General features: G+C 47.5%; 2 protein-coding genes across 2 annotated transcripts in view; one reads left to right on the top strand and one right to left on the bottom strand.

Moving 5' to 3' along the window:
- ME3 (malic enzyme 3) overlaps positions 1-16,063 on the top strand; it is a gene marked incomplete at its 5' end in the record, with an annotated part of 103,779 nt that extends 87,716 nt beyond the window's left edge. Inside the window, 7 exons of the mRNA XM_081239252.1 lie at positions 6,679-6,776; positions 7,280-7,393; positions 8,998-9,103; positions 9,688-9,830; positions 10,389-10,562; positions 14,226-14,324; positions 15,720-16,063. Of these exons, the coding sequence (XP_081095378.1) occupies positions 6,679-6,776; positions 7,280-7,393; positions 8,998-9,103; positions 9,688-9,830; positions 10,389-10,562; positions 14,226-14,324; positions 15,720-15,881 (896 nt within the window). The 3' untranslated portion in view covers positions 15,882-16,063. The remainder of the gene's footprint in view (positions 1-6,678; positions 6,777-7,279; positions 7,394-8,997; positions 9,104-9,687; positions 9,831-10,388; positions 10,563-14,225; positions 14,325-15,719) is intronic.
- Positions 16,064-19,754: 3,691 nt separating this feature from the next.
- Positions 19,755-25,223, bottom strand: part of CCDC81 (coiled-coil domain containing 81) — a 36,215-nt gene continuing 30,746 nt past the window's right edge. Inside the window, exons 14-15 of the mRNA XM_081240872.1 lie at positions 23,132-23,257; positions 19,755-20,796 (exon numbers count right to left, since the gene is read on the bottom strand). Of these exons, the coding sequence (XP_081096998.1) occupies positions 20,655-20,796; positions 23,132-23,257 (268 nt within the window). The 3' untranslated portion in view covers positions 19,755-20,654. The remainder of the gene's footprint in view (positions 20,797-23,131; positions 23,258-25,223) is intronic.

Genomic DNA, 25,223 nt, shown 5'->3' with positions numbered 1-25,223 from the left:
GGAAAGATACAACTAAAGGCCTCAGGGTCCCCACCAGACTAAGCTCCATGAGGGCAGGGCCGTGCCTGGTGCTGAGCAGAAGCTGGGGCACAAGATTTGAACTCTTTCCCAGCCAGTCCTGCTGTTTCACACTCCTGGGAATCACCAACCCCACGTGGCCGACCACAGGGTTGGGCCTCTGAAGCCCCAGCACTGGCAGGGTAAAGAGCTCCCCAGGGCTGCCATGGTCTCCTCCGCACGCCCCCTGCCCCGGCCCTGGCCCTACTCCCAGCTCAGATGGGTGGAAAGCCTCAGCCTCCCCAGGCTGGTTCTGGGTGAGCAGGGCTGCCCGTGCACTGACTCATCACTGGAAGCCTCTTCAGGAGTTTTGGAAAAGGCAGAGGCTCAGGTGACTTTTGTTGTTTCAACTGGGATCACAGAAGCATCCCAGCTCTTAGCAGAAGAGAGAGAGACCTGGAAGGGGAACAGCACCAGGAATGGTCACGCTGGAGGACTGGCCAGCTGTGTCCTTCCCAAGAAGCCAGGTCCAGGATACTGCTGTCCTGGTGAGCACAGGCCCCCGGCCTCCATGGCTAGCTGCCCACAGTGTGGCTGGGGACAGCAAAGCCCAGCTGGCCTGTCAGCTCCAGAGCATCTTCCCACCCCACCAGGCCTCCCTGGACCTGCACTGCCCTCAAGTCCCGCCACATTCCTGAGAGCAGACGGCCAGTCAGGTTGCCTGTGTGGTATGTCAGGCCATGGTCACCCCTCATACTTTCAAGTTTTCATCTGTGAGCCAGAGTGCTTAACAGTCAGATGTTGGACTGAGACAAGCCTAGGTCTGAATCCCCACTTTTATGCTTTGGGGCTTTGGCCAAGTGGCTTAAATCCTCCCAGTCTTCTTTTCCTGCTCTGTAAAATGGACATGGTAGTATTCACAGCCATGAGAGATCCTCAGCCAGTACTGTCAGAAAGATCAGGATGCCTTTCTAAGGCCAGCGTTGATCCTGGCTGGATGGGCACTATGCTAACTCATTGTAAAGTGTTTTCATCATCACCCTTGCTTATGGCCCCAGGTAGTTGTAAGGGCTGCAGTGATGTAAGCGAAGGAACAGGCATGTAACCGTACTCAGTTCTGGTACCGGGTACTGATACCTCTGGTGCACAGGAGGCTCCCAACACAAGTACCAGAGGGAAGGAGGAAGTGTTGAGACCCCAAACAGAGAGGCTTTGGTGGAGGTGAGGAGAGGGACCAGTGTGAGCGCAGGCCTGGGAAAGCCTGAGAAGGGAGGCAGGGGCCCACCTCACCTGTTTCCTCTTTCCACATCCAGCCTATTCTTCCAGCCCATTGAATTAGTTCTGTGAGTTTCCTGCCGATTCTGATTCTGAATGTGCTGGTCCCTCTGCCTAGAACTCTCTTCTGCTCTCGGCTAATTTTTCTTTGTCCTTAACGGCTCAAACCTCACCTCCCCCAGGATACCGCACCCAGGGCCAAACCTGTTCCGAGGGCCCCAGGATGATCCCATCCTTCCCCAGGGCCTGGGAGTGACACTGGGCAGTGGTCACCCACTTTGCAGAATATTTCAAAATACCCCGGGGCTCAGGTGCCACGGTAGGAAAGGGGCAGATGGGGAGGAATGGCCCAGTTCTGAAGTCTGTCCAGCTGGTTTGTCCTGTTTTCAAGACACCAGGGGTTACTTCCAGCTGTCAGCGGTCTGCTGCTCCTTTCTTACCACACACACTAAGCAGCAGTTCCTGGCCTTCCCCGTGTCTCTCCCACAGTGAAACCTCCCCCGGCCGCTTCAACCTCATCTCTCCCCAGTCCCCAGAACCTTCCTTTTCACTAAGTCCTATGTTCTGAGGCTGTTCTTCCCGTACAGGGCTTTCCCAGCCCTGAGATTCTCGTGGGTCTCTTCGCATGTCTAATCCTGGCTGCTCTGAGACCTCCCCCTTAGCCTGTTGCATCAGTTAAATCCCCAAAGAAGCCAAGAAGATGGTAATTATTCCCTCCGGTGGCAGCATAGTCTAACCCTGCCTCCTTCATGGACCGGGAACTGCCTTCTTGAGAGTCCAAGGGCTCCAGAAAATTCCCTTCATGACACAGGAACAGGGTCGAAGTCATCTAGAAGGCCTTTGCTTGGTTTCCAATAAGGGGAACTTGAATTTTCTGAACAGTTATTCTGCTAACCCTTGTGCTCAAGACTGTTGTATTCATCTTCATAAATCTAAGGCTTCATATACCCATATACCCAGTGGAGCCCCAGAACAGGCTCTCACTACACGCTCATGAACAAATGAAAGGCGGCCGCTGGCTGCTGTGGGAAGGTAATTCTGCGGATCATGAAAGTGGGCCAACCTAATCCTAGAGGATGCCCAATCCCCCGTGGCCCCAGGCCTCCAAAGCCACCTTGGCCGGGCCCTGCCGAGCCTAACTCCCTGTCCTTCCCGCTGCCTAAGACAGCAGCCTTGTCTCACCTGAGAAGCAGCTAGTTCTTTCCCTTTTCTCTGATAATGTGTGGTTTAGAATGGAAACTTCTTTAACTTTGTCAAATGTGACTATAAAAAGCAGAATAGAAACTGCATTTTCAGTCCTTTTGTGCTATTTCCTGAACCTACAACCTCCAGTACTCAGTTTGCAGGAAATGCAATTATGGAAAGCTCCCTCTGAAAAGGAAAATTTGTTTTTCTTTCATCATGAATGAGGAACAAATAGTCATGCTTTCAGCTGCCCTCAGCATTTACGGGCACATGTTCTAACACATCCCTAGACCCCCGGGCTTCTCCAGGTGGCTGCCTCCAGAAACCTCTGCAGCTTCCTTCCTCTCTATTTTTAAATCCCTAATACATTAGGGCTTCCCTGGTGGCGCAGTGGTTGAGAGTCCGCCTGCCGATGCAGGGGACACGGGTTCGTGCCCCGGTCCGGGAAGATCCCACATGCCGCGGAGTGGCTGGGCCCGTGAGCCATGGCCACTGAGCCTGCGCGTCCGGAGCCTGTGCTCCTCAACGGGAGAGGCCACAACAGTGAGAGGCCCGCGTACCGAGGAAAAAAAAAAAAAAAAAAAGGGTGGGAATGACATAGGGTCAAGAGGAGGCTTTTTAAGGATGGGAACTCGATGACATATTTGTATGCTGATGGCAGTGATTCACTAGAGAGGGAGCAGTTGAGGATGCAGGGGAAAAAAAGGGAGAGAATTACAAAACAACTTTCTTGAGTAGGTAAACATGGTGGGATCCAGCACACAGCTAGAGGTGGCTTTAGCTAAGAGCAGGGACCATTCATCCACATAACAGGAGAAACGGCAAAGTATATGGACAGGAGGCAGAGGTTTTATAGAGTTGGTGGTGAGAGGATTCACTTCTCTCCTGGTTGTTTCTACTTTCTTTGAACTTCACTTTCCACTTCTGAAAGGGGAAAAAATGGGAGCTCAGTAGTACCTATTTCCTAGAGTTGCTGTAAAGATTAAATGAGCAAATAAATGCAGGCAAGCGCATACATAGCACAGGGCCAAGGTCACGGGGAGAGCAATCAATAAGTGGCAGTTATTGTATCCTTTTGAAATTTTCAACTCTTTTCTACCAGATTTCCCAATGCTTTGTGTTTTCCACCCCGTCCAGAGTCACAACTGAACAATTACATCCACCACCTAAGTTCACTTCCCTCCACCTCCACTACCACCTGCTCCTCAGGTCTCCCCCAGGGAAACCCCATAAGGCCACTCCTGCTGCCTTCGACTCCAGAGTCAGGAAAGGCTGTGTGAGCTGCATAGACCAGGAAGGGGTGGAAGCAGCAACCCAGGTTTACCTGCTTTACTTCTAACTTGGTGACTGACAGGCGGAAGCCACTGCCTCTCTCTGGCCTCAGTTTCCTCATCTGTACAGTTGTTGGATGTCACGCTCTCCATCCAGCACTGAATTTCTGCAGGTAAGCTGTTATTCAGCCTGTGGGTTCTAACCACAAAAGATACTTGACCTCCAAGAAGGAACAGACCCATCAAGAATGCAGTGTCTTTGGGAGGTTCTCTGATGAAATATCTTTGGCGCCACCTGGTGTCGTATGCTTTGTACAGCTCCTTTCAGGAGGCAGAAGGCTGTGGTGAAATATAATAGAATCAGATGAGGGGAAAAGGTGCTCTCTGTCCAATGGAAAACTGGAAACAGAAAACGGAAAGTTCACTCCTGCTCCCACCCTGCAACCATTAGTATTTTGTAGCTCCTTTTGGATTTTGTGTGTATATTTTGTTACAATTAGAATCATAGTATGTAGACTGTTGAATGTTCTCTTCCTTCCAATTAACTCAGTGAAGCATGATTTAGGGGTTAAGAGCACATGCCCTAGAGCCCGATTCCCTGAGTTCAAAGCCTCACTCTGTTGTGTGATCTTGGACGACTCAGCAAACTGCTCCGTACCTCATTTTCCCAATCTGTAAAATGGGGATGATGATAGGATTAAATAAATGTCTTTTCCCAATCTGTAAAATGGGGATGATGATAGGATTAAATAAATGTCTTTACATTAAGACATATAAAGCACTTAGAACAATATGTGATGTTAGTTACTAACTTCATAGCATTTTCTGTGTTGCTACACCATCTTCATAATGAATACTTTTAATAGCTTCAATATCCTGCTAGTGCCTACACTAGCTAATTTACTTAGCCATTGCTCTTTTGTTAGGTGTTTGTTATTTCCAGTCATTCTACATTATAAATAACACTGTCATAAATATCCTACCACATACCTTTTGGATTTTTTCATACATAGATTCCCAGAAATAGAAGCATGAGGTCAAAGGGCAAAAACATTTTATGCCTTTGGTCTATATTGGGAAATAGTTTTCCAGAAAGGGTTGTAGCTCTTTAACATGGAATGTGTGCTGAACTTTGCCCTTTTCGTTGCTCCCTCACCAGCCATAGATAACATCAGTTTCTTTGATTTGCACAATTTTAATGACCATAAACAGTCACACTTTAATTTCCTTTTCTTTGACCATCATAGAGGCTTAGCGTTGCCAGTTGCGATTACTCTATTGTGACTCTGTCAGGGTCCACACCAGTCGTTTTAACAGAGAAAACGCGACATAAAGAATTGTGAATTCTGCATTAAAGAACTGAAAAGCCGGAAAGAAACACTAAGGATCTGCTACCACCCCTGAGGCTGGGGGAACACGGGGAAGACGAGGTGACAGCTGGCTAGCGTTCATGCCTCTGAGGGGCACGAGCTACGAGGCTAGTTCTGTAGGTGACGGACAGACAGCAAACTGGATTCAACTGCTGCTTGTGGAACAAACGGCTGCCGTAAGATTAAAAAACCAAGGCTATGGAGTTGCCAGATTTAGCAAAAACAAAATGCAGATGATCAGCTAAATTTGAATTTCAGACAAATAACAGTTTTTAGAATATTTATGCTAATATTGCATGGAACACACACTAGAAAATTATTTCGTGTTTATCTAAAATTCGAATTTAACTGAATGTCCTACATTTTACCCAGCAATCTTACAAAGTAGGAATGCTGCTGGAAAAGCTGTTCTTTCCCTGCCCATCTAGTCTTTCAGTCGCCCTCTGGCACCCCCTATTGGCAGAGCCCACCATAGAGCCAATTGGTAAAGCTGAAAAGTGGTTTGCAGACAAAGGAGAAACGATTACCCAGTAATCGTCGGCACAGTCCACCCTTCTGGCTGTTCAGCATCCATACATACCGTCCTGCACATTGGTACTTCCAGACAACAACAGCAAACTCTAACAAAATGCCTAATAAGATGCAACTATCTTTCCAACAACTGAAGACATTCTCACCTTCTCCCTGAAATGGGGAGAGGCAAAGTGTCTACAGTTATTTGCCAGCTAAAGAATGTCGCTCATCATCTGGTTCTACAAGAGTGAAGTCACTAGCCACTGCAGTCACCGACCTTCAACACACCCTGAAAGGAGTTCAAGGCAGAAATCAGGCATGAGGCACTCTGTGCTCTGGGAAAAACTGGCAGAACAGGCCTTCAGATACTTAGATATTTTCAGAAGATTTTATGAGCCCAGTTTCTTGCATCTTCTCATATCTAGGAAAACACTAAAACCATTAACGGAGACATCCACTCCTCGTGACGAGCAACAAGCTTCTTGTAACCAGCAGCAACCTTCTGCCAAAATGTGTGCTTGATTGCACGTACGCCCCCTTCACCAAAATCACATACACTGACACCCACACCCCTCTTCAGAGCTATCTGAGGGGCTGTCTCCTGGGCTATAGTTCTCATTGCGCCCCCAATAAAACTTAACTCACAACTGTCACACTGTGCATTTTTTTGACCTATTTATCTCTGGAATAGAGTCACACCACCCATCTCTGGGCAGGACTAACTACTCTTGTATTTGGCTCCCCTTGTATTTGGCTCCCCTTGTATTTGTCCTTGTTGTTTCATTTATGAATGATGGTGGTAGCAGCACCTGACCCTCTGATCCTCTCTCCCAGGGTAACAATCCAGGAGCTATTTCTCCAACTAACAGTTATCTGCAAAAGAGTGCATGGAGAGTATCATGCAAAAGAGAGTTGCTCGACAACCTGCGTGCCTACAGGGCTGACCTCTGTAAGGGCGAGGGAAAGTCGCTTGTTCCATCACAGGTTCTAGGTGTGGGGAACTCTGCCAAGGGTCTTGGGGGTGGGACCCGGTGGCCAGAGGGTGATCTCCGTCCACTCTGTTGCAGGCACAGCCTCCGTCGCCGTGGCAGGGATCCTGGCTGCTCTGCGAATCACCAAGAACAAGCTCTCCAATCACGTGTTTGTTTTCCAAGGTGCTGGTGAAGTAAGTGCCATCGGGGGCTCTCTGCTGTTGTTCCAGTAGGAGAATAAGAATGGGTGGAGGGGCTTCCCTGGTGGCGCAGTAGTTGAGAGTCCGCCTGCCAATGCAGGGGACACGGGTTCGTGCCCCGGTCTGGGAAGATCCCACATGCCGCGGAGCGGCTGGGCCCACGAGCCATGGCCGCTGAGCCTGCGCGTCTGGAGCCTGTGCTCCGCAACGGGAGAGGCCACAACAGTGAGAGGCCCGCGTACCGCAAAAAAAAAAAAAAAAAAAAAAAGAATGGGTGGAGTAGCCGCGAGGAGCGGTGTTCTGGGCTTCTGAGGAGAGGAAACAGCACAGATGAGTTGTGATCATTGCAGCTGCCTGGGCCCCAACATTTGGGTGTCTCAAGGCAGAGACTTAACTGGGCCTCCTGGGAGTAGTGAGGGAAGAAGCGAGGATCTTGGTGAAGCATCTGATAAAATCCTGAGCAGCTTTTGCCTTTTGTCTAAACACCCACCTCGCAGGCAGCCATGGGCATCGCCCACCTCCTTGTCATGGCCCTAGAGAAAGAAGGTGTACCCAAGGCAGAGGCCACAAGGAAGATCTGGATGGTGGACTCCAAGGGGCTCATTGTCAAGGTACTGTCGGTCTGGAGACCTGGAGGTTACCTGATATCTACAGCTATTGGAACTGGACTGGAAGAGATCTCAAGGGGTAAACTGCTCAGACAGAAGAGAGAGCAGAAGGAGGGCAGTGTCCTAATCCCCAAAGCAAAAGATTCATCCCAAAGTAGCCTTAATTGCTCTTGTCCAAAAGCTTTGAATGTGCATGCAAATGTGTACACGTGTGCTCTTTCCAGTCTCATGTCCCCCCACGTCCTGCCTTGTACTCACCTCTAGCCATGTTGAATCATAGTTGTCCAAAAGTAACATGCTCTCTCTCTTCTACATCTTTGCATATTTTGTTCCTCTGCCTGGAATGCCCTTCTCTTTTTCCACACACCCACTCACAGCCCTCAACTCCATCTGTTTCCTCCCTGTCTTCTGTACCTCCTTCAAGCAGCTTCCCTGAGTATCTGGGTCTCAATTAGTTCCCTGTGTTTATGCTCATGTAGCCTTCCACCCTTCATATATTACACTTATCCCATGTTAGGGCTGTTGCCCCTTTCCTTGCCTCCCTCCCCGTGAGGCTGTATAGTCTTGATGTCAAGGTCCTGCATGTGATAAGTACATAACTGATGTTTGAGGTATGAAGGAAGGAATGAATGAGAGAGACAGTCCAGCTTCTGACTGCAGTGTGGTGAGGGGCACAGTTGGATGACCTCCTCCCTCAGGACTTCCCTCAGAGCTCCATGTTTTAATCCTGAGATTTCACTAACATAGACTGTGACAGTGAGAGCCTAAAAAAAGACAGAGGTAGGAACACGAGGCTCTCAACCAAGAATAGTGGAGACCCCCCTCAGAAGCAACAGACCTTCCTATTGTTCCCTATAAGGGCAGGTTCCCACCAGAAAGAACTGGGATCATTCCAGAACATGGTCCAGGCACAGGTGGAGGCTGCCCCACTTGCCTCTTTCCCACATTTCAACATCACCTTTGCTCACCCCATTGAGCTCACCCCTCCTCAAAGATCTCTCAAAGCTGGTGTTTTCACTCTGGTTCTCATGAGGCCAGCTGACCCAAAGGAGTCATCAGAAACGTTGACCAGCCTGTCACCCACTGACTCCTATTTGAAGAAATGGAAGGAATCTGGACCCCATTGGGAGCAGCCAGCCATTACAAGCCTGTCCTGGATCTCAGCTTATTATTATTTATTGGGAGGTTAATGGCTCTTGTCAAAAACATTCAGATTAGCGCCCTGACCCTGGGTGACTCAGGCCCCCATCCCTCAGCTGGGCCTCTGTGCTATATGTCTTGGGGCCAAGAGTCTTGGTCCAGACTCAGGCATTTCCTCAGAGCCTTTCTGTCCTGGCCCAGGAAGCCACGACCCCAGCAGCTCAAAGAAAGGCCTTACGGGTTCTCCATATGTGATTTGGATTAAAGAAAGAAATACACACACACACATTTAAAATTCTTAGGTTGCATCGTAGATTTTGATCAAAAGGACAGGGCCCGAGGTTCTGACAGCTCAGACCAAAGCACAGGGCTCTGCAGGGAATGCTCTTAGAGTACACAGATGCATCCAGGCACTGCCCAGCGGTTCTCACCACCACAGCTGTATCATGTTCTTCCTTTCCCTGCAGGGGAGGAGCCACCTGAACCGTGAGAAAGAGATGTTTGCCCAGGACCACCCTGAAGTGAACTCCCTGGAGGAGGTGGTGAGGCTGGTGAAGCCCACGGCCATCATAGGTAGGAGGAGGAGCGACCCACTGCCCAGCCCCGCTAATCCTCTTGACTTGCAGGTGAAGACTGAGGCTCAGCGAGGAGGCATAAGCAACCCTTGGAAACACAGCTCTTTCCCCTCATTTCCAATTCAATGCTACAAACTTTTATTGAGGTATTACTGTATAAGAACCGTAGAACTAAGGCACCAAGCTGGGCCACGTGATGCAGAATTATACAGTAAAGTGGAAAAGCACAGGCTGGTCTCTCTAACCAGGATGACATGAGCACTCCTCCCCCAAGGAGGGGACCCTGGCATCACTCTCTGCCCTGCGGGAGCAGCCCACTCTAAAGGACAGTGGCCAGGCACGCTTCACAGGTGCATCTGAACTGGGCTGGGGCCTGAAGTGGACCAGTGGAATTAACAGGGGGTCTCAGCCAACTCAAGCAGGGAGACCCTTTTCTCCCGTCCTCCCTCATCCCCATGGCAGATGCCATCCTCAAGACTCCTGAGTCTTCTGTGTTGTACCTAGTTCCACCACCACCACCAGGAGAGGAATGGGGTGTATATAAAGAGTAGGCACCCCACTACCTCCCCCTTCTCCCCGTAGGCGTTGCCGCCATCGCAGGAGCCTTCACGGAGCAGATTCTGAGGGACATGGCCTCCTTCCACGAGCGCCCCATCATCTTTGCCCTGAGCAACCCCACCAGCAAGGCCGAGTGCACGGCTGAGGAGTGCTACCAGGTCACCGAGGTCAGCGGGGAGTCCTTCCTTCCCCGGGCTGAGAGGACATAGTAACAGTAACCACGAGCAACCCTACGAGGGTGAAAAAAACCCCCACATCGCTGATAAGCAAACTGAGTTTCAGAAAGATGAAGTAACTTGCCCAAGGTCGCAGAGCTAAAAGGGAGTGGAGCTGGCCCTCAAACCCAGGGCCGGCTCCAAAGCCCAGGCTCTTACCAGTAGGCTTTACTGCTCAGGGTTCCCCTAACATAGAGCTCTGACCAGAACTCAAGGCGCTTGTGGACTCTAGGCCATTTGTGTACCTGGCTTGCCCCTCCGGGGAGGTGACAGGTTAAAAGCCACACCTTCCCCGTTCTGTGGTTTTGTGGCTGCCAGGTAACTCAGTGGGAGCTCAGCTTTCTGGTCAGATGAACAGGTGTGCTTTCAGCGCCTGCAATGTCCTCAGCACAATGCTGAGCATTTAGCAGATGATGAGGATGGGGTCAACTTTTGGGAGATAAAACTAGGCCACCATGACCCCTGAAACCTAGCTCCAAGCTCCGTCTCTGGTTTTCTTCCTGCCCCCAGGGCCGAGGGATCTTTGCCAGTGGAAGTCCCTTTAAAGGCGTGACTCTGGAAGATGGCAGGACCTTCATTCCCGGGCAGGGAAACAACGCCTACGTGTTCCCTGGAGTGGCTCTGGGAGTCATCGCAGGCGGGGTCCGGCACATCCCGGACGGGCTCTTCCTCCTGACAGCAGAGGTATTGCAGTCCCCACTGCCCCGAATGCACCCCAGAGGGCCTGTGAGCTCCACGAGCTCCTACACCGGGTCCCCAAAGGTTCCTTCTCTTGTTTCGTCTACCTACCTGCCCCAGTCCTTCAGTGGTTCCCCAGAGTGCTTGAATGTCAAGCTTCTCTCAAAGTCGCCTGGAGGCTTGAGCTTCTCTGAAAACACACACAGGCTTTTTAAGGCAGGGGCGGTGGGGCAAGGAATAGTCAGTGGGAGGGGTGCTGGCAGGAGGCGCTGGCAGTGAGGGCACATACCTCGTACTGCACCCTGCCTCCCAGCAGAACCCGTATGTATGTCAAGAACGGAGATGCCATCAAAACCACCTGAAACCGTGGGCTCACCGACCGTGACAAGCAATAGATTTTTCCAGCCATGGGTCTTGGCCATGTTACTGGGTAACTGGTAGCAAAATAAGCCGCACTAGGGCAGATTTCTGTAAGGAAGGGGATGGGTTGCACGTCAGGTTTGCCTGCTCTGAGTACCCATGTCTTGAGCACAGATGGGGGATGTGGGTGTGCACCTGCTCCAGGCATCTTATCAGAAAAGCTCCCACAAGCGTTCTTTACTGGGCATGGTGAATTGAAAACAAGGAAAGGATTTGTTAAGGCTGACAGCCCACATTCATAATAATGGTTGTTAATCATAACAGTTACAGTGGCTGCCATTTAACAAGCGCTTACCAAGTGCCAGGCACTTCACATTTATCTTCACTCGGAGGAACCAAGGCGTAGAAATGTTTCTGTTGAGAAGTTAAGCTAATCAAAACTATAAACAAATATTAAACGTATTTATCCCCAGTGGGCTCCAAAGGCTCTACTGTGATTTCTGACATGTGTCTGCATTTCCCCCTCACCACGGCACTGGTGAGAGCCCCAAACCAGCAAGCCACAAGAAGGGCTTCCACGCAGCGCTACCCAGCCCTGCTTCTGTGAGTCCCACAAGAAACTAACTGCCTCATGCACCAAGTTCCTTCCTCCTATATCTGCTGAATTTTTATCAGCCTCCCCCAAGCCTTGTGCACACGAGCTCTGGCTTCATGCTGTAGTTCTCTGTCCCTCTTGCTTGAGTATTTTGCGTTTGATTGGTGGTGGTGTTGTCCTGTGGCCATGGGCGGAGCTGTCTGAAACCCCCATTGGATGGGAAGAGTCACTTCCTGCTTGGAGTTGACCCGAAAGCAAATTCCCCTGTTGTGCAGAAACAAGGTTGCTAAAGCCTTCCTATGCAACCCCCAGAAACATCTGCACAACCCACAGCCTCTGCTGTGGGACATTTCAGCTCCATCTTTTCATGAACCGTGTCCGTGAATTCAACAAACAGGACCCTCTCCTCAGTCTACTTCTCAGTCACTTGCTCTGAGCAGCATAAGGCCCCTCCCCTCCGGGAGACAGTCTGGTCTTCAAAGGCCTGGCAGGTTATATTTCTGAACAGGTGTTTGGTTTGGTATGGTTTGGCTGTTTTTTGTTTTTTTATTTATTTTTGGCTGCGTCGGGTCTTAGCTGCGGCACGCGGGCTCTGCATCGTGGTGCACGGGCTTCTCTCTAGTTGTGGCGTGCAGGTTTTCTCTCTCTAGTTGTGGCACACGGGCTCTAGTCGAGGCACGCGAGCTCAGTAGTTGTGGCACGCGGGCTTAGTTGCCCCGGGGCATGTGGGATCTTAGGTCCCTGACCAGGAATTGAACCTGCATCCCCTACATTGGAGGCGGATTCTTTACCACTGGACCACCAGGGAAGTCCCTGAAAAGGGTGTTTTTAAATTAAGATAATTTAAGTTGAAACTGATTTTCCTATGGAAAAGGTAGTACACGTTTTAGGAGATGTACATGCAGTATCTCATTTCACCTTGACAACCCTGTAAATTATAGTGATCACCCCTGTGTTACGGACAAGGAAACTGAGGCACAGAGAGTTTAAGTTACTTGCCCAAGGTCACCCGGCTTGTGAGGGATGCGCCAGGATGGCCCCAGGCAATTTCACTCGGAGACACAGCAGAGCATTAGCAGTGCCCAGCATCTCAGAAGTGGCCACACATACCGTAATGTAACTTGTCACTCTGCAGGAGAGCCTTTCTAGCTGCAGATCTAGCCATGGAAATTCTGCTTCCCTCTAGTCAATTCACCTTACCTCCGCAAAGAGAATCCCTTAAAGCCCAGAACAGGCCATCTCTCTCCTAATTTCAGACCTTTTATGGCTCATTGGTGCTCCAGGAAAGGCCAAACTCCTTCACATGGTTTCCATATAAGGCACTTCATCCAGGGCCCTCCTTCCTCTCCAGCCTTTTAGCCTCCCCCTGCCGTCAACCTACCCCGCCTTCTTATTTATTTATTTATTTATTTATTATTATTATTTTTTTATTAGTTTCTGCTTTATAACAAAGTGAATCAGTCATACATATACATCTGTCCCCACATCCCTTCCCTCATGCTTCTTTTACAGTCGTTCTCTCTCTTCCCTCTAAGAATTTGCATGTGCTATTCCTTCTCCTCTCTCCAAGTAACTCACACTTTGTCCTTCAGGTCTTAGCTTCTGTCTTTTCTTCTGGGAAGGCTTTCCTGTACATGGCAGACTGGGCCCTGCCTTCCTCTGTGCCCATATGTCCCCTCTCCTCGAAATCACTATAATCGTTACTATTGTTTGTTCATTGTCCACTGATACCAGTCTCCGGGAAGCAAAAGACTGTGGCTTCTCCACCATGGCTCTTCAGCACCTAGCACAGAGCCCGGCATATCATAGAGCTCAGTGGATGTTTGACTGAATGAACAGAAAGGACAGAGAGTAATTTAAGAACGAGGTAGCAGAGCGGGGAGCCCAGGTTCCTAATGTCTGCGAAACTCTGAGGCAAGACCAGCTCCTTTCCCTGTCCGTCCCGGGACACAGAGTTCTGAGAGAGCCCTGTGGCTTTTCCCAGATTTCAATTTGACACGAGAAGATTGGGTGGGAGTGCATTCCAAGCCCCGTTAAAGAGGCGGTTCTGCAAGGCTGGCTGAGCACCAGTGCCTGAGGCTGGAGGACAAGGCTGGCTGCGGAGAGCTGGCCCTTAGAGACGAGCTCTGAAGCAGGAAGGGAAGCTGTAGGAGAGGCTGTTCCCGGGCTGAAAGTGCTTTTAGGGCATTTATTCAGGTACCGCATTAGGCCCATTCGTGGTGTCACTGGAGAAGCAGCCTTTCTTCCCTCACTGGGGCCAGGGCCAGAAAGGAGAGGAGAGCCCAAGGAGGCCTGAATACAGAGACACAAGATGGCCTAGGGGGACAGCCCGGATGCGTGGGAGAGGCTGGAACCCGGGAAGCGAGGGACTCAGGGATCCCTGTACAACAGGCTAGGTCAGCCGGGGCCGGGGAGACCCCAGAGTCTGCTTTGCAAGTCGCAGGTTTATTCATCTTGGCCTTAGTGATTTTCCTTTAGAATTCAGACAGCTTCATGTTTTTTAAGCCTCGGCCAGTCTCACGGGACAGAAAGGATGTGTCCTTGCTTAAGCCCAAGCATTAAGCGCCCCTGGGGCCACAAGGTGGCAGAGACAGGAGTAGAAACTGCACTTATAGGCCACGTATGAGGGGCGAGGTGAGTTTCTGGTGTACTGGGTGGGGTTTGTTCTGGGAAGATGGAAACTCAGCTTGTTCCTCTCTGTTCTCTCTCCCCAGCAAATCGCCCAAGAGGTCTCTGAGCAGCATCTGTCACAGGGGAGACTGTACCCCCCACTCAGCACCATCCGAGATGTGTCTCTGAGAATCGCCATCAAAGTAAGGGACGTCTTACCCCCTTACTATGGGGAGTGCGGCTCATCAGCTTCCTCTCTGTGTGACTTTAGGAGGACGAAGGGGGTGGCAGCTACGGAGACAGGCTGAGCTCCCTGGGCTGCACTGCATGCACCCCAGAGGCTGGGTGACACACTCTTGCCTGTAGCTCCAGCCCCACCTCAACCCCACTCAGGGCAGTTCTGGGAAAGCTCCTGGATTTCCCCTCAAACACCAGGCAGAAAGGTCACCAAAGGCCCTAGTTTTGTGGACCAGAATGCGGGTGGAATTTAAAAATGAATCATAAGTGCCCATTTACACAGAAAAGTCAACTCGTATAGCATCATGGAAAGAGCTCAGGCTGCAGGGTCTTAGCTCTACCAATCAGTGGCAGAGTCTCCTGAGCCCAATCACTTCACTTCCCTGGGCCTCAGCAGTTTCCTTCTTCTACAAAGAAGCCAGTAATTCCTCTCTCCCAGAGTTTTGGAGGACATTAAAAGAGAACAGTGGGAAAGCTCTACACTCGGCACCTTTCTGGCCAGAGGAGATGCTCATGCCTCCCCTTTCGCTCAGAATGGCTGGGCCATGGGTGAATCAAGTTCAGGGGATATTCTACATAAAAATGTCACCCAATAGACGATGCAGAGATGATGGGTTTTCAAACAACCAGAACATGGGGCAGTAAAGACTGGCCTGACACTGATAATTGTTAATCTGGATGATGAATTCATGAGGGTTTATTATATTGTTATTTCTATTAATATATATTTTACATTTTCTATAAGTTTGAAGAATAATTTCAGAAAACGCATTGCACAACAGCATGCACTCCCCATGAGCTGTCCAGCGCAAGATCCAGAATCAGCCCTCAAGACCAATAGTGCAGCTTATAGTCCACGTCCACCCTGTCCAGTTCCTTCCTTTTGGGGATATTTAGATTCATCCTCTTCTGAAGCCGAATCTAATACCCAGAGAACAATGTCCAATTCAAGCCACGTTTAAGACAGAAGAAAATATCAGATACTGAACACTTATACCAGCTACCTAATTTTATCCTCACACCATGCCAGAGAAAGCTCTCATGACCCCCACTTTACAGATAAGGAAACTGAGGCTCAGCAAGGATGATGTCACTGCTGAGGACCCACAGGCAGTTGGAAGCAGAGGCAGACTTTGAGGCCTCTTGACCCTGGCCCAGTGTCTATTCCATGGTGTCACAGCTTCCTTACTAGGCAGAAAGCTCAAGATCCTTCCTCTCCAGTGGCTTCCTGGGCCTCAACTCATGAGAGGAACACATCTGCTGCTTCAGGGTATATTCCCCTTCCACAAGCTCCCAAGCAAGGGCCTTTAGACAGGGTCCTCCTTAGATCCAGTTCCTCAGTCAAACGTGTTTTTCCCTAGGTCCTCGACTTCGCCTACAAACACAACCTGGCCTCCTACTACCCAGAGCCCAAGGACAAGGAGGCTTTTGTAAGATCCCTGGTCTATACTCCAGACTATGACTCCTTTACGCTGGACAGCTACACTTGGCCCAAGGAAGCCATGAATGTTCAGAATGTCTGACGCAATCTCAGAGGCTGGTGTGGGGCTGAACGAAGCCGAGAGTAACACTGACAATATAAACGGGTTCCAAAATGGCCATCCTTGTCATTGTGTTTTTCCTTTGAACTTTCTGGTGTGAGGGGAGATGCCCAGGCATATGGTGAATGAGAGCCTTGTCCCTGAAGGCCTTGAGTTCACTTTTCTGTAACCCTCCTCAGGCTTCCTTCCCAAGAATTTCTTCATCTGTGAATTGCCAACTATTGGCTAGACTTTGTGGAAATCTAGGGTCCTGCCTGGAACTCTGCCTTTACAGAGTCCGGGGTCTAGTAGAGGAGATGAGATATGCACACAATTCATTTTGCCACAAGGGAGAAAGTAGTAAGTCCATGGAAGAACTGCAGAAAAAGGTCAAGGGTACTCAGAGAAGGGAGAGGGTACTTCCTATGAGGACATAAAAGAAGGCTTCTTGGGGGGCAGTGTTTGCAGTGAGTCCAAGAGTGAAGGATGGGTAAGGTTAATGGAGAAATGAGGAATGTAAGGGCAGCCACTGGCCAGAAAGCATGGCCCACCCATCAAGGAGTTCAGTCCCTGTTGGAGGAATACACACCCTTTAAGACTCAGATGGGCATGGGGGCTGAGTGGCTGGAGGCAACTCACAAGCCAGAAAGGGTCGCTGCCCTGTGGGCTGTTGAGTGTTAGGCATTCCTTTGTGGTCATTACTAAAAGGAAAACCAGAGAAGTGTGGGTGGAGAGTGTCAGCAAACCCAGAGGAAAGAGAAAGAGAGGCTGTGAGGGGAAGAGCACCCTGGGGAGTTCTAGGGAAGACTTGATTTCATGTTCCTGGCTCTAGAACATTCTCTCTCTTCCACCCTTCACTCTCTGAAGTAATTTAGCAAACTGGAGCAGTTTTCTTACAGAATGATGTCAGTCTGTCCTGAGTGTTTCTTAGACCAAGTTCAGTCATAGCCTTCACCTCCCTCATGTCCAGCGAGCCCACACCATGGGGCTGGGGAGCGGGGAGACGAGCCTGCAGCCCTCACAACCAAAGACCCTGTTAAATTGCTAACATCTGTTGGCATGGCAGCATCCAGCCTCTAATTTCATTGTATAACACAGGAAGCAACAATGCATGCCCAGAGACCTACCACTGCCCACCCCTGCTGCCAGCTCCGCCTCAGGTTCCGCACTGCCCACAGTGAATAGGTCCTCTACGACCACCTCCGTGACAGGCTAGGTGGATGAATGGGATCCTAGAAGAGTAATTAGCAGAGACATCAGTCACCCCTTGCCTAGGTCTTATTCTTCCAACATCTGCTTCCTTGGTGCTGGTGCTCAGCCAAGAATATCCTGAGGAAGCATCCCTGTTCTGTAAATCCGTGGACTCACGGATAATGAGAAACTCTTCAGAAGAGGGCTTGAAGAGTGAAGCTGGAATCTGAACACCAGGGTGCCTTTTACATGATCTTTTCTACGTCCTGTCCCACAACTTCCTCTGTACCCCAACGATACCTCCTGTATACTCAATGTAACAGAAAAGAAAAATAGTAGAGAAAATTTATGAAACCATAACAGGTTGATGAGATCAACTGAATTAACAAGCTTTAGCTATACTGATAAAGACAAAAAGAAAGAAGATAAAAATTACATTTCCTTTGTTTGAAGCTCAATGAACATCTTGCTGGCACTTACACAGGCCCTTACACGTGCTTGGTCTCTACCTGGAAAGCCCTTCCCTCTGCTTCTCTGCTCTTTCCCAATTAAATTTCAGTTCACCCCAGCTTTCTGCCTGGAGACATCATTCATCATTGGAGTTCAGATGTACTTGGCTCCAGGAAGTCTTCTTGGACAGAGTTAATAATTAAATTAGAAATCAACAACAGTAAAAAAGAAAATGGGAAATTTCCAATTCTTTGGAAATTAAACAATATATTTCTAAGTAAGTCACGGTTCAAAGAAGAAATCACAAGATAAATTATATATGTTGAGCTGAATAAAGGAAAATCAAAATTAATGAGTTGTAGCTAAAGTAGTGCTTAGAGGGAAATTTTATAGCTTTAAATGCCAATATCTGGGGGGAGAAAAGAATAAAAGGTCTCAAAGCAATAACATAAACTTTCTCTTTAAGAAACTAGTAAAGAAAACTAAAAATAGAATTACCATATGACCCAGAAATCCCACTACTGGGCATACACCCAGAGAAAAACCATAATTCAAAAAGACACATGCACTCCAATGTTCACTGCAGCACTATTTACAACAGCCAGGTCATGGAAGCAACCTAAATGCCCATTGACTGATGAATGGATAAAGAAGATGTGGTACATATATACAATGGAATATTACTCAGCCATAAAAAAGGAACGAAACTGGGTCATTTGTAGAGATGTGGATGGATGCAGAGACTGTCATACAGAGTGAAGTAAGTCAGAAAGAGCAAAACAAATATTGTATATTAATGCATATATGTGGAATCTAGAAAAATGGTACAGATAAACTGGTTTGCAAGGCAGAAATAGAGACACAGATGTAGAGAACGAACGTATGGACACCAAGGGGGGAAAGCAGGGGGTGGAGGGTGGTGGGATGAATTGGGAGCTTGGGATTGACATATACACACTAATATGTATAAAATAGATAACTAGTAAGAGCCTGCTGTATAAAAAAATAATAAAATTCAAAAAAAAAGAAACTAGAAAAGGAAAAGCAAAATTCAAAGTAAGCAAAGATTAGAGTAGAATTCAATAGACCTATAACAAATAAAGAAATTGAATTAGTAATTAAAAATCTTCCCACCAAGAAAAGCCCAGGCCCAGAATTCTTCATGGGTGAATTTTATCAAATAGTTAAAGTATAAATAATACCAATCCTTCACAAACTCTTTCAGAAAATAGAGGAGGGAACACTTCCAAAATCATTCCATGATACTGGTATTACCCTGATATCAAAACCAGATTAAAAAAACAACACAAGAAAACTATAGACCAATATCCTTCATGAATATAGATGCAAAATTCAAAACAAAATATTAGCGAGCCAAATCCATCAATATAAAAGAATTAAACACGATGAACAAGTGGAATTTATCCCAGGAATGCAAGGTTGTTTCAACATTTAAAAATTGACCAACATAGTACATGATATTACTAGAATGAAGGACACAAACCACAGAAACATGTCAATGGATGTGGGAAAAGCATTTTAAAATACCCAACACCCATTTGAAATAAAACTTTCAACAAACTAAGAATAGAAGAGAATGTCCTTAACCTGATGAAGAACCAACAGCTAACATACTTAATGGTGAAAGAATGAATACTTTCTCCCTAAGATCTGGAAGTTGTTTTCACCACTCCTGGTCAACATGGAGGGTCTAGCCAGTTCAATAAAGAAAGAAAAGTAAAGGCATCCAGACTGGGGGGGAAAAAAAAAGTAAAACTGCCTTTATTCACAGATGACATAATCCTGTAAGCAGAAAATGCCAAAGAATAGAATAGCACTTGCATTGCTCTCGCTCTCACCCTCCCTCCCTATCTCTCTTTCTCTCTCTCCTAACAAATGAGTTTAGAAAGGTCATAGAAAGCAAGGTCAATATACAAAAATCAATTGCATTTCTATAGACTAGCAGCAAACAATCTAGAAATAAAATTAAGAAAACCTTCCATTCACAATAGCATCAAAAAGAAAAAATACTCAAGCAATTCAAGAGGTGCAAGTCTTGTACAATGAAAACTGCAAATCATTGATGATAGAAACTAAAGATTTAAACACATGGAGAAATGTTCCATGGTAGGACAGGGCAGGGAGAGGAAAGACAAAGGGTGAAGGCAAATGGAGCAAGTTGTGGTTGAGAACACATATACCTGAACTGAAAACCAGTCCCTCAACAGGAAGCTATTTCTCTTCCACCGCACATACAGCTTAAGAATGGATGCAAGGGAAGCAATGAGAGAAGAAGATGGACCCTGGCAAGGCAGCCAGGCTCCCCTCACAGGACACAACAAACCTACAATCGATCGTGGTGCAGAAATGCCTGGATGGTGGAATGGTTGGCCAGAAGATCACCAAGGGAAAAATACCCCCTGAGGTCCCAACAAGCCCCGGGTGCGTTATCAGCTAGAAAATTCAAGAAGCATTGCACTGGCCACTGAAGGCAAATGGCCTAACCTACCTTTGGGAGGGTCACACATCCCCGAGGGCTGGGGGAGGGGTGGTAAAATTCACCACTATGGGGCTTCCCTGGTGGCGCAGTGGTTGAGAGTCCGCCTGCCGATGCAGGGGACACAGGTTCATGCCCCGGTCTGGGAAGATCCCACATGCCGCGGAGTGGCTGGGCCCGTGAGCCATGGCTGCTGAGCCTGCGCGTCCAGAGCCTGCGCTCCACAATGGGAGAGGCCACAGCAGTGAGAGGCCCGGGTACCGCAAAAAAAAAAAAAAAAAAAATTCACCACTATGAATCGTTATGCCCAAACACATAGAAAGTATTTATTACAACACTTCATTATAGGTGAGGAAAAGATGAAGTTTCTTAGACAAAGTCACAGAGGGAGGGGCAGGGCTGGGTCAGCAACACCCCCTCAGCCAGAATGGAGCTGAGTGCGCCTCCCAGGCCTGACTGAGGCAGAGTTGTCTGGGGCAGGACGGGAGGAGGACAGGTGGGGGGAACCTGTCTATAGGAATTCCCTCTACCCCTGAAAGCACCAAAATGGCACAGTAATTTTTTCTTCTCTAAAGTACAAATATGTAGTTTCACCATCACCCCTGCACGTTTAAAAAAGCAGGCCCAGATGTTGGGTTTTATACAAACAGCAGGGAGCCATGCATGTGCTTGTTCAGGGGAAACAGGTTGCTCTTGCCCACATTGGAGGGTCGCCTCTGGCACTGCTTGCACCGCTGATACTTCTCACACTGGTCCAGGAGGAAGAGCTTGTTGGAGGCCCTGTGGAGAGGCACAAAAAGGGGTCATTCGCCGGCGTCCCCGAGTCCTTACTGGGCACCTCGCCTGGAAGCCGGTGCAATGGAAGGGATACAAAAGAAAAGTCACACCTGGTCCCTGCCCTCCAGGAGCTTACGGCCCACCTGTGATTTCCCACCTGCAGTCTCTCCCCTCTACGCTGCTACCTGCTGCTCGCCCCAGGCCGGGCATCTCCTGCTTCTCCTCCTTCCCTAGTGAATAAAAGGCTCTGCGTGGTGCCTTCACAACAGTCTGACCCTAGCCCTCCCCTCAACACCCACATAAACCCTCAGAGAACACAGGACTTGCCCAAGGTCACTCAGCCAGCGTGAATGGGATGGTGACTCCAAAGCCTCAGTATTTGCAGCTTTGTCCCATGGATGCGCCTTTACCTGTCAGGCTTCCCCGGGAGACAGCATTTGAGAGGGAGATCAAGCCATTAAGCTGCTGGTTAAGTTTAACACCCCAGCAGACAATGAAGCGTAGACTTCAATGGAAAGTCCCAGGGGGCCAGAGGCCTCTGGAGAGTTAAGGGCAGGAGAGGAAGTGAAGACGTAGAAAAAGAGGATGAAAGCAGCTAGAAGCAGAGGTGAAGGGATGACAGTGACTGGTTTTCCACTTCAACAGTTTTTCTTGATTGTGCAGGATGTGCACAATCCCTGATGTGTTCCCCTGTGTTACCAAAATTTCTACACAGTGGGATTCTGTAAAAAGAAGCATCAATGACAGCCTTCAAAGGGAAAAGGACGATCTTGGGAGATTGGGATTGACATATATACACTAATATGTATAAAATAGATCACTAATAAGAACGTGCTGTATAAAGAAAATAAAAATAAAATTCAAAAAATCAAAAGAAAGAAAAAGGACAACCTTGGCAGTAGGCAGGGGAAGACCTACCCGGCTTGCCTTGGCGATGGGACCGAGTATCATGAGCTAACTGCATACATGTGAACCTTGTTTTTGCTTCTGCTATGTTTTCTTTTTAATGCCAACCAATTCCTCCTTCCTACGTGCTGTCCACTTGAGTCCCTGCCTACAACTTGGCCTAGGTCTTCAGGTGAGAGGTCTGGTCTGCCGTGTCCGTGGAACAGCTGGGCTATCCTGCCACTCAAGGTTATGTCATGTCTCCTCTACCCTTTATCACCATGTTAGCCAAGCCTTCTTCCAAAATCCAACTAAAATTTCCCTCCCTGACACTAATCTCATTGCCTTCTACCTTCTTTCCCACAACATTGAGAAAATGGCTTGAAATACCCAAATCCCCTTTCCCTTCCTCTTCCCTAGGCCAAACAACCTCACTTCTCCTTTGGAACTTATTTTCCACATCATCTGTCATACTTTCATTGTCACAAAATATGGGTTCTACCCATTAGAAAGACAGGCGAGAAATGCCTTAAAATCTAAAAGGAAAAGGAGAGTTTCAGATCAAGATCCACTATAACAATTTTTTCTATGATAAAAATTCATTGATAATTGGCATATTAAATATTATTTTGGTATATTCAGGTTTTAATAACATTTGATTGCCTAGACTTTGTTTCTTCAAGTTTTCAACCTTCTATGAAATCATACCTTCCATTTGTAAAGTATTTTAATTTTTTAAAGTGTAATAATTTTCCAACTCTTTATTTGATCCCCCAAACTCCTGTGTTAGCCAAGCCAGGCAAATGTTTACTTTCCCCATCTTAGAAATAAGAAAAGTAAGGCAAAAAGATTAGCTGCCTCTCCAAAGTTAGTGTTAATTCTCCAAAACATCTGGATTCCCCAACTCTAGATTGTAAATAGATAGCTGGGGAAAGTGAACATGGATATAATACATTTCAGGAAGACGTTCTTGGTTGGGCATCTCACTTTTCCAATTGCCAATCTTACCTACAACCCCTTGACTCTGCTCTTACGAGAGCATCCCATAAGCCTTAGATGTGTTCAGACAGAAACACTTTCTTCCTATTTCCAACTAATTATCTCCAAAGAGAATTCCCACCCTCCTCCCCCCACACCCCCAGGCCTCCCTAGCCTCCACAAAGCGAAAATAAAGCTACTACACAGAGGCAAAGATTAGGGCAGAGATGGCAAATATATAACATGCAACACAGCATTCTCCATCCCATGTCCACAACAGACATTTCTAACATACCATAGCAGTATTTCCCACTGAACCCAGAACTCTTTTCTCACAAAGGTCTCTAGGCAGCCACTCCTAATAAACTGAAGCTGACACTTAAAACCTATCTGCCATCCCAGGATTAGAGGAAATTAACAAGATGCAGAGGGGATTTTCTCTGCGAATGAAACTTCAGGTACAATCAGCTACTACCGCTCGAAAGCCTTCTCCTCCAGGTCCCGCTGCTTCTTCATGGCAGCACTCCTTTCCCAGTCATCCTGTAAGTTTTGGTAGATTCTGCTCACTCGCTCTTGCTCAGCCTTTCTTTCTGCCAAGTGCCTAGAGAGAACAGAAGAGTCTGAGATTCCATTCATAATACTGGGAAGGGCGTGCACCAACCTTAGGAGCCCCATTCCTTTCATGCTAAGTTAAACAGAAAACCTTCTGGTTTTGTTCGCCACTCTTTGAAATAGACTAAGGGGCATGAACACTGTAAAAACATAGCGAAACTCCTAACAAATAATTTGTGGGTCTAGGACCTTTCATCTTCAATCCTGGTTTAAATTAGCAGGATTAAAACCTTTTTCCAATTAACACATTCAGCCTTTAAAGCCATCCATTTCCTTTGAGGCTAATTTAACTGATCTGAAGATTCATCTCAAATGGATTTCCTATACTTTGTTTCCTTCCTTTCAGTCGAGCCTCTCAGCTGTCAGTAGTCCGCCCACCAGTTCTGCCAGATGTTTTACAAGACAAAGTAGACAGGTGTATGAATGAATGGTTAGAAAGAGGGAAAGAAACAGAAATGACTAAGCAAAAGAAAATGAAATCGAGAAAATATCTAACATTGTGAAGAAGGGTTAAAAAAAAAAAAACGTTTGGTGAAGGTCACATCATCAAAGAAATGACTACAGTATAATATCTCTCTTCAAGCACAGTGTTCTAGCATTCCCAATGTTAAGTGTTTCTATTACTGGTCTCTAAACATGTAGTCACTGCTGTGTGAATCACCTTAGACCTGGTTCAATATAAATGTGTCTATTTCTTGCCAAACTGAAACTCTGTTACAGTCAGTTCTCATTAAATTCTGGAAGGGACTTCACTAAATGTGACCCTTGATTTAGCCTGCCTACGCTGAAGGGTCTTGTGTTACCAACCGCCACTAGGTGTCAGGACCCGCCGATAAAATACTGTAATGTGCTCTGTGCTGGTTCACTTATTCTAAAATAGCATGGCCCCATTATCCTCTAACAAGCATTGATTCAATAGCTATTGTGCAGTCATTATAAGGATTAAGTAGGATAATATACAGAAAGCGCCAATGCCTGTCACACAATGGGAGTTCAGTGACGGAACGGTACCTATTATATATATTTTTTCATAACCTTTTTTATCTTTTCACGGTTTTGTTTAATTGTAGTTAAAAAAAATGCATAGGGGCTTCCCTGGTGGTGCAGTGGTTAAGAATTGTCCGCCAATGCAGGGGACACAGGGTCGAGCCCTGGTCCAGGAAGATCCCACATGCCGTGGAGCAACTAAGCCCCTGCGCCACAACTACTGAGCCTACTTTCTAGAGCCTGTGAGCCAAAACTACTGAGCCCGCATGCCACAACTACTGAAGCCCAGGCACCTAGAGCCCGTGCTCCGCAACAAGAGAAGCCACCGCAATGAGAAGCCCACACGCCGCCATGAAGAGCAGCTCCTGCTCACAGCAACTAGAGAAAGCCCATGCGCAGCAAAAGACTCAATGCAGCCAAAAATAAATAAATTAAATTAAAAGAAAAAAAAAACGCATAACATAATATTGACTATCTTAACCATTTCTAAACATGCAGATATATAGTGTTAACTATATTCCCACTGTTGTGCAATCAATATCTAGAACTCTTTTCACCTTGCAAAACTGAAACTCTAAACCCATTAAACAACAACTCCCTATTTCTCCCTCCCCCAACCCCTGTCAACTACCATTCTACTTTGTTTCCATGAATTAGACTACTCTAATTACCTTCTATAAACAGAGTCATACAGTGTTTGTCTTCTTTTTGTGGCAGGCTTATTTCACTTAACATAATGTCCTCAAGGTTCATCCACATTGTAACATGTGTCAGAACTTTCTTTTTAAGGCTGAGTAATATTCCATTGTGTGTGTATACTGCATTTTGGTTATCCTTTCATCTGTGGTTGGACATTTGAGTTGCTGCTATTTCTTAACTATCATGAATTACGCTGCTATGAACATAAGTGTGCAAATACCTCTGAAAGATCATGCTTTCAAATCTTTTGGATATATACCCAGAAGTGG

This window comes from Mesoplodon bidens, assembly GCF_964165515.1.
Source record: "Mesoplodon bidens genome assembly, chromosome: 7".
In the NCBI taxonomy this organism is placed as follows: domain Eukaryota; kingdom Metazoa; phylum Chordata; class Mammalia; order Artiodactyla; family Ziphiidae; genus Mesoplodon; species Mesoplodon bidens.
Note: the sequence above shows the minus strand (reverse complement) of the source record. Positions and strands in the feature narration are given on the sequence as shown.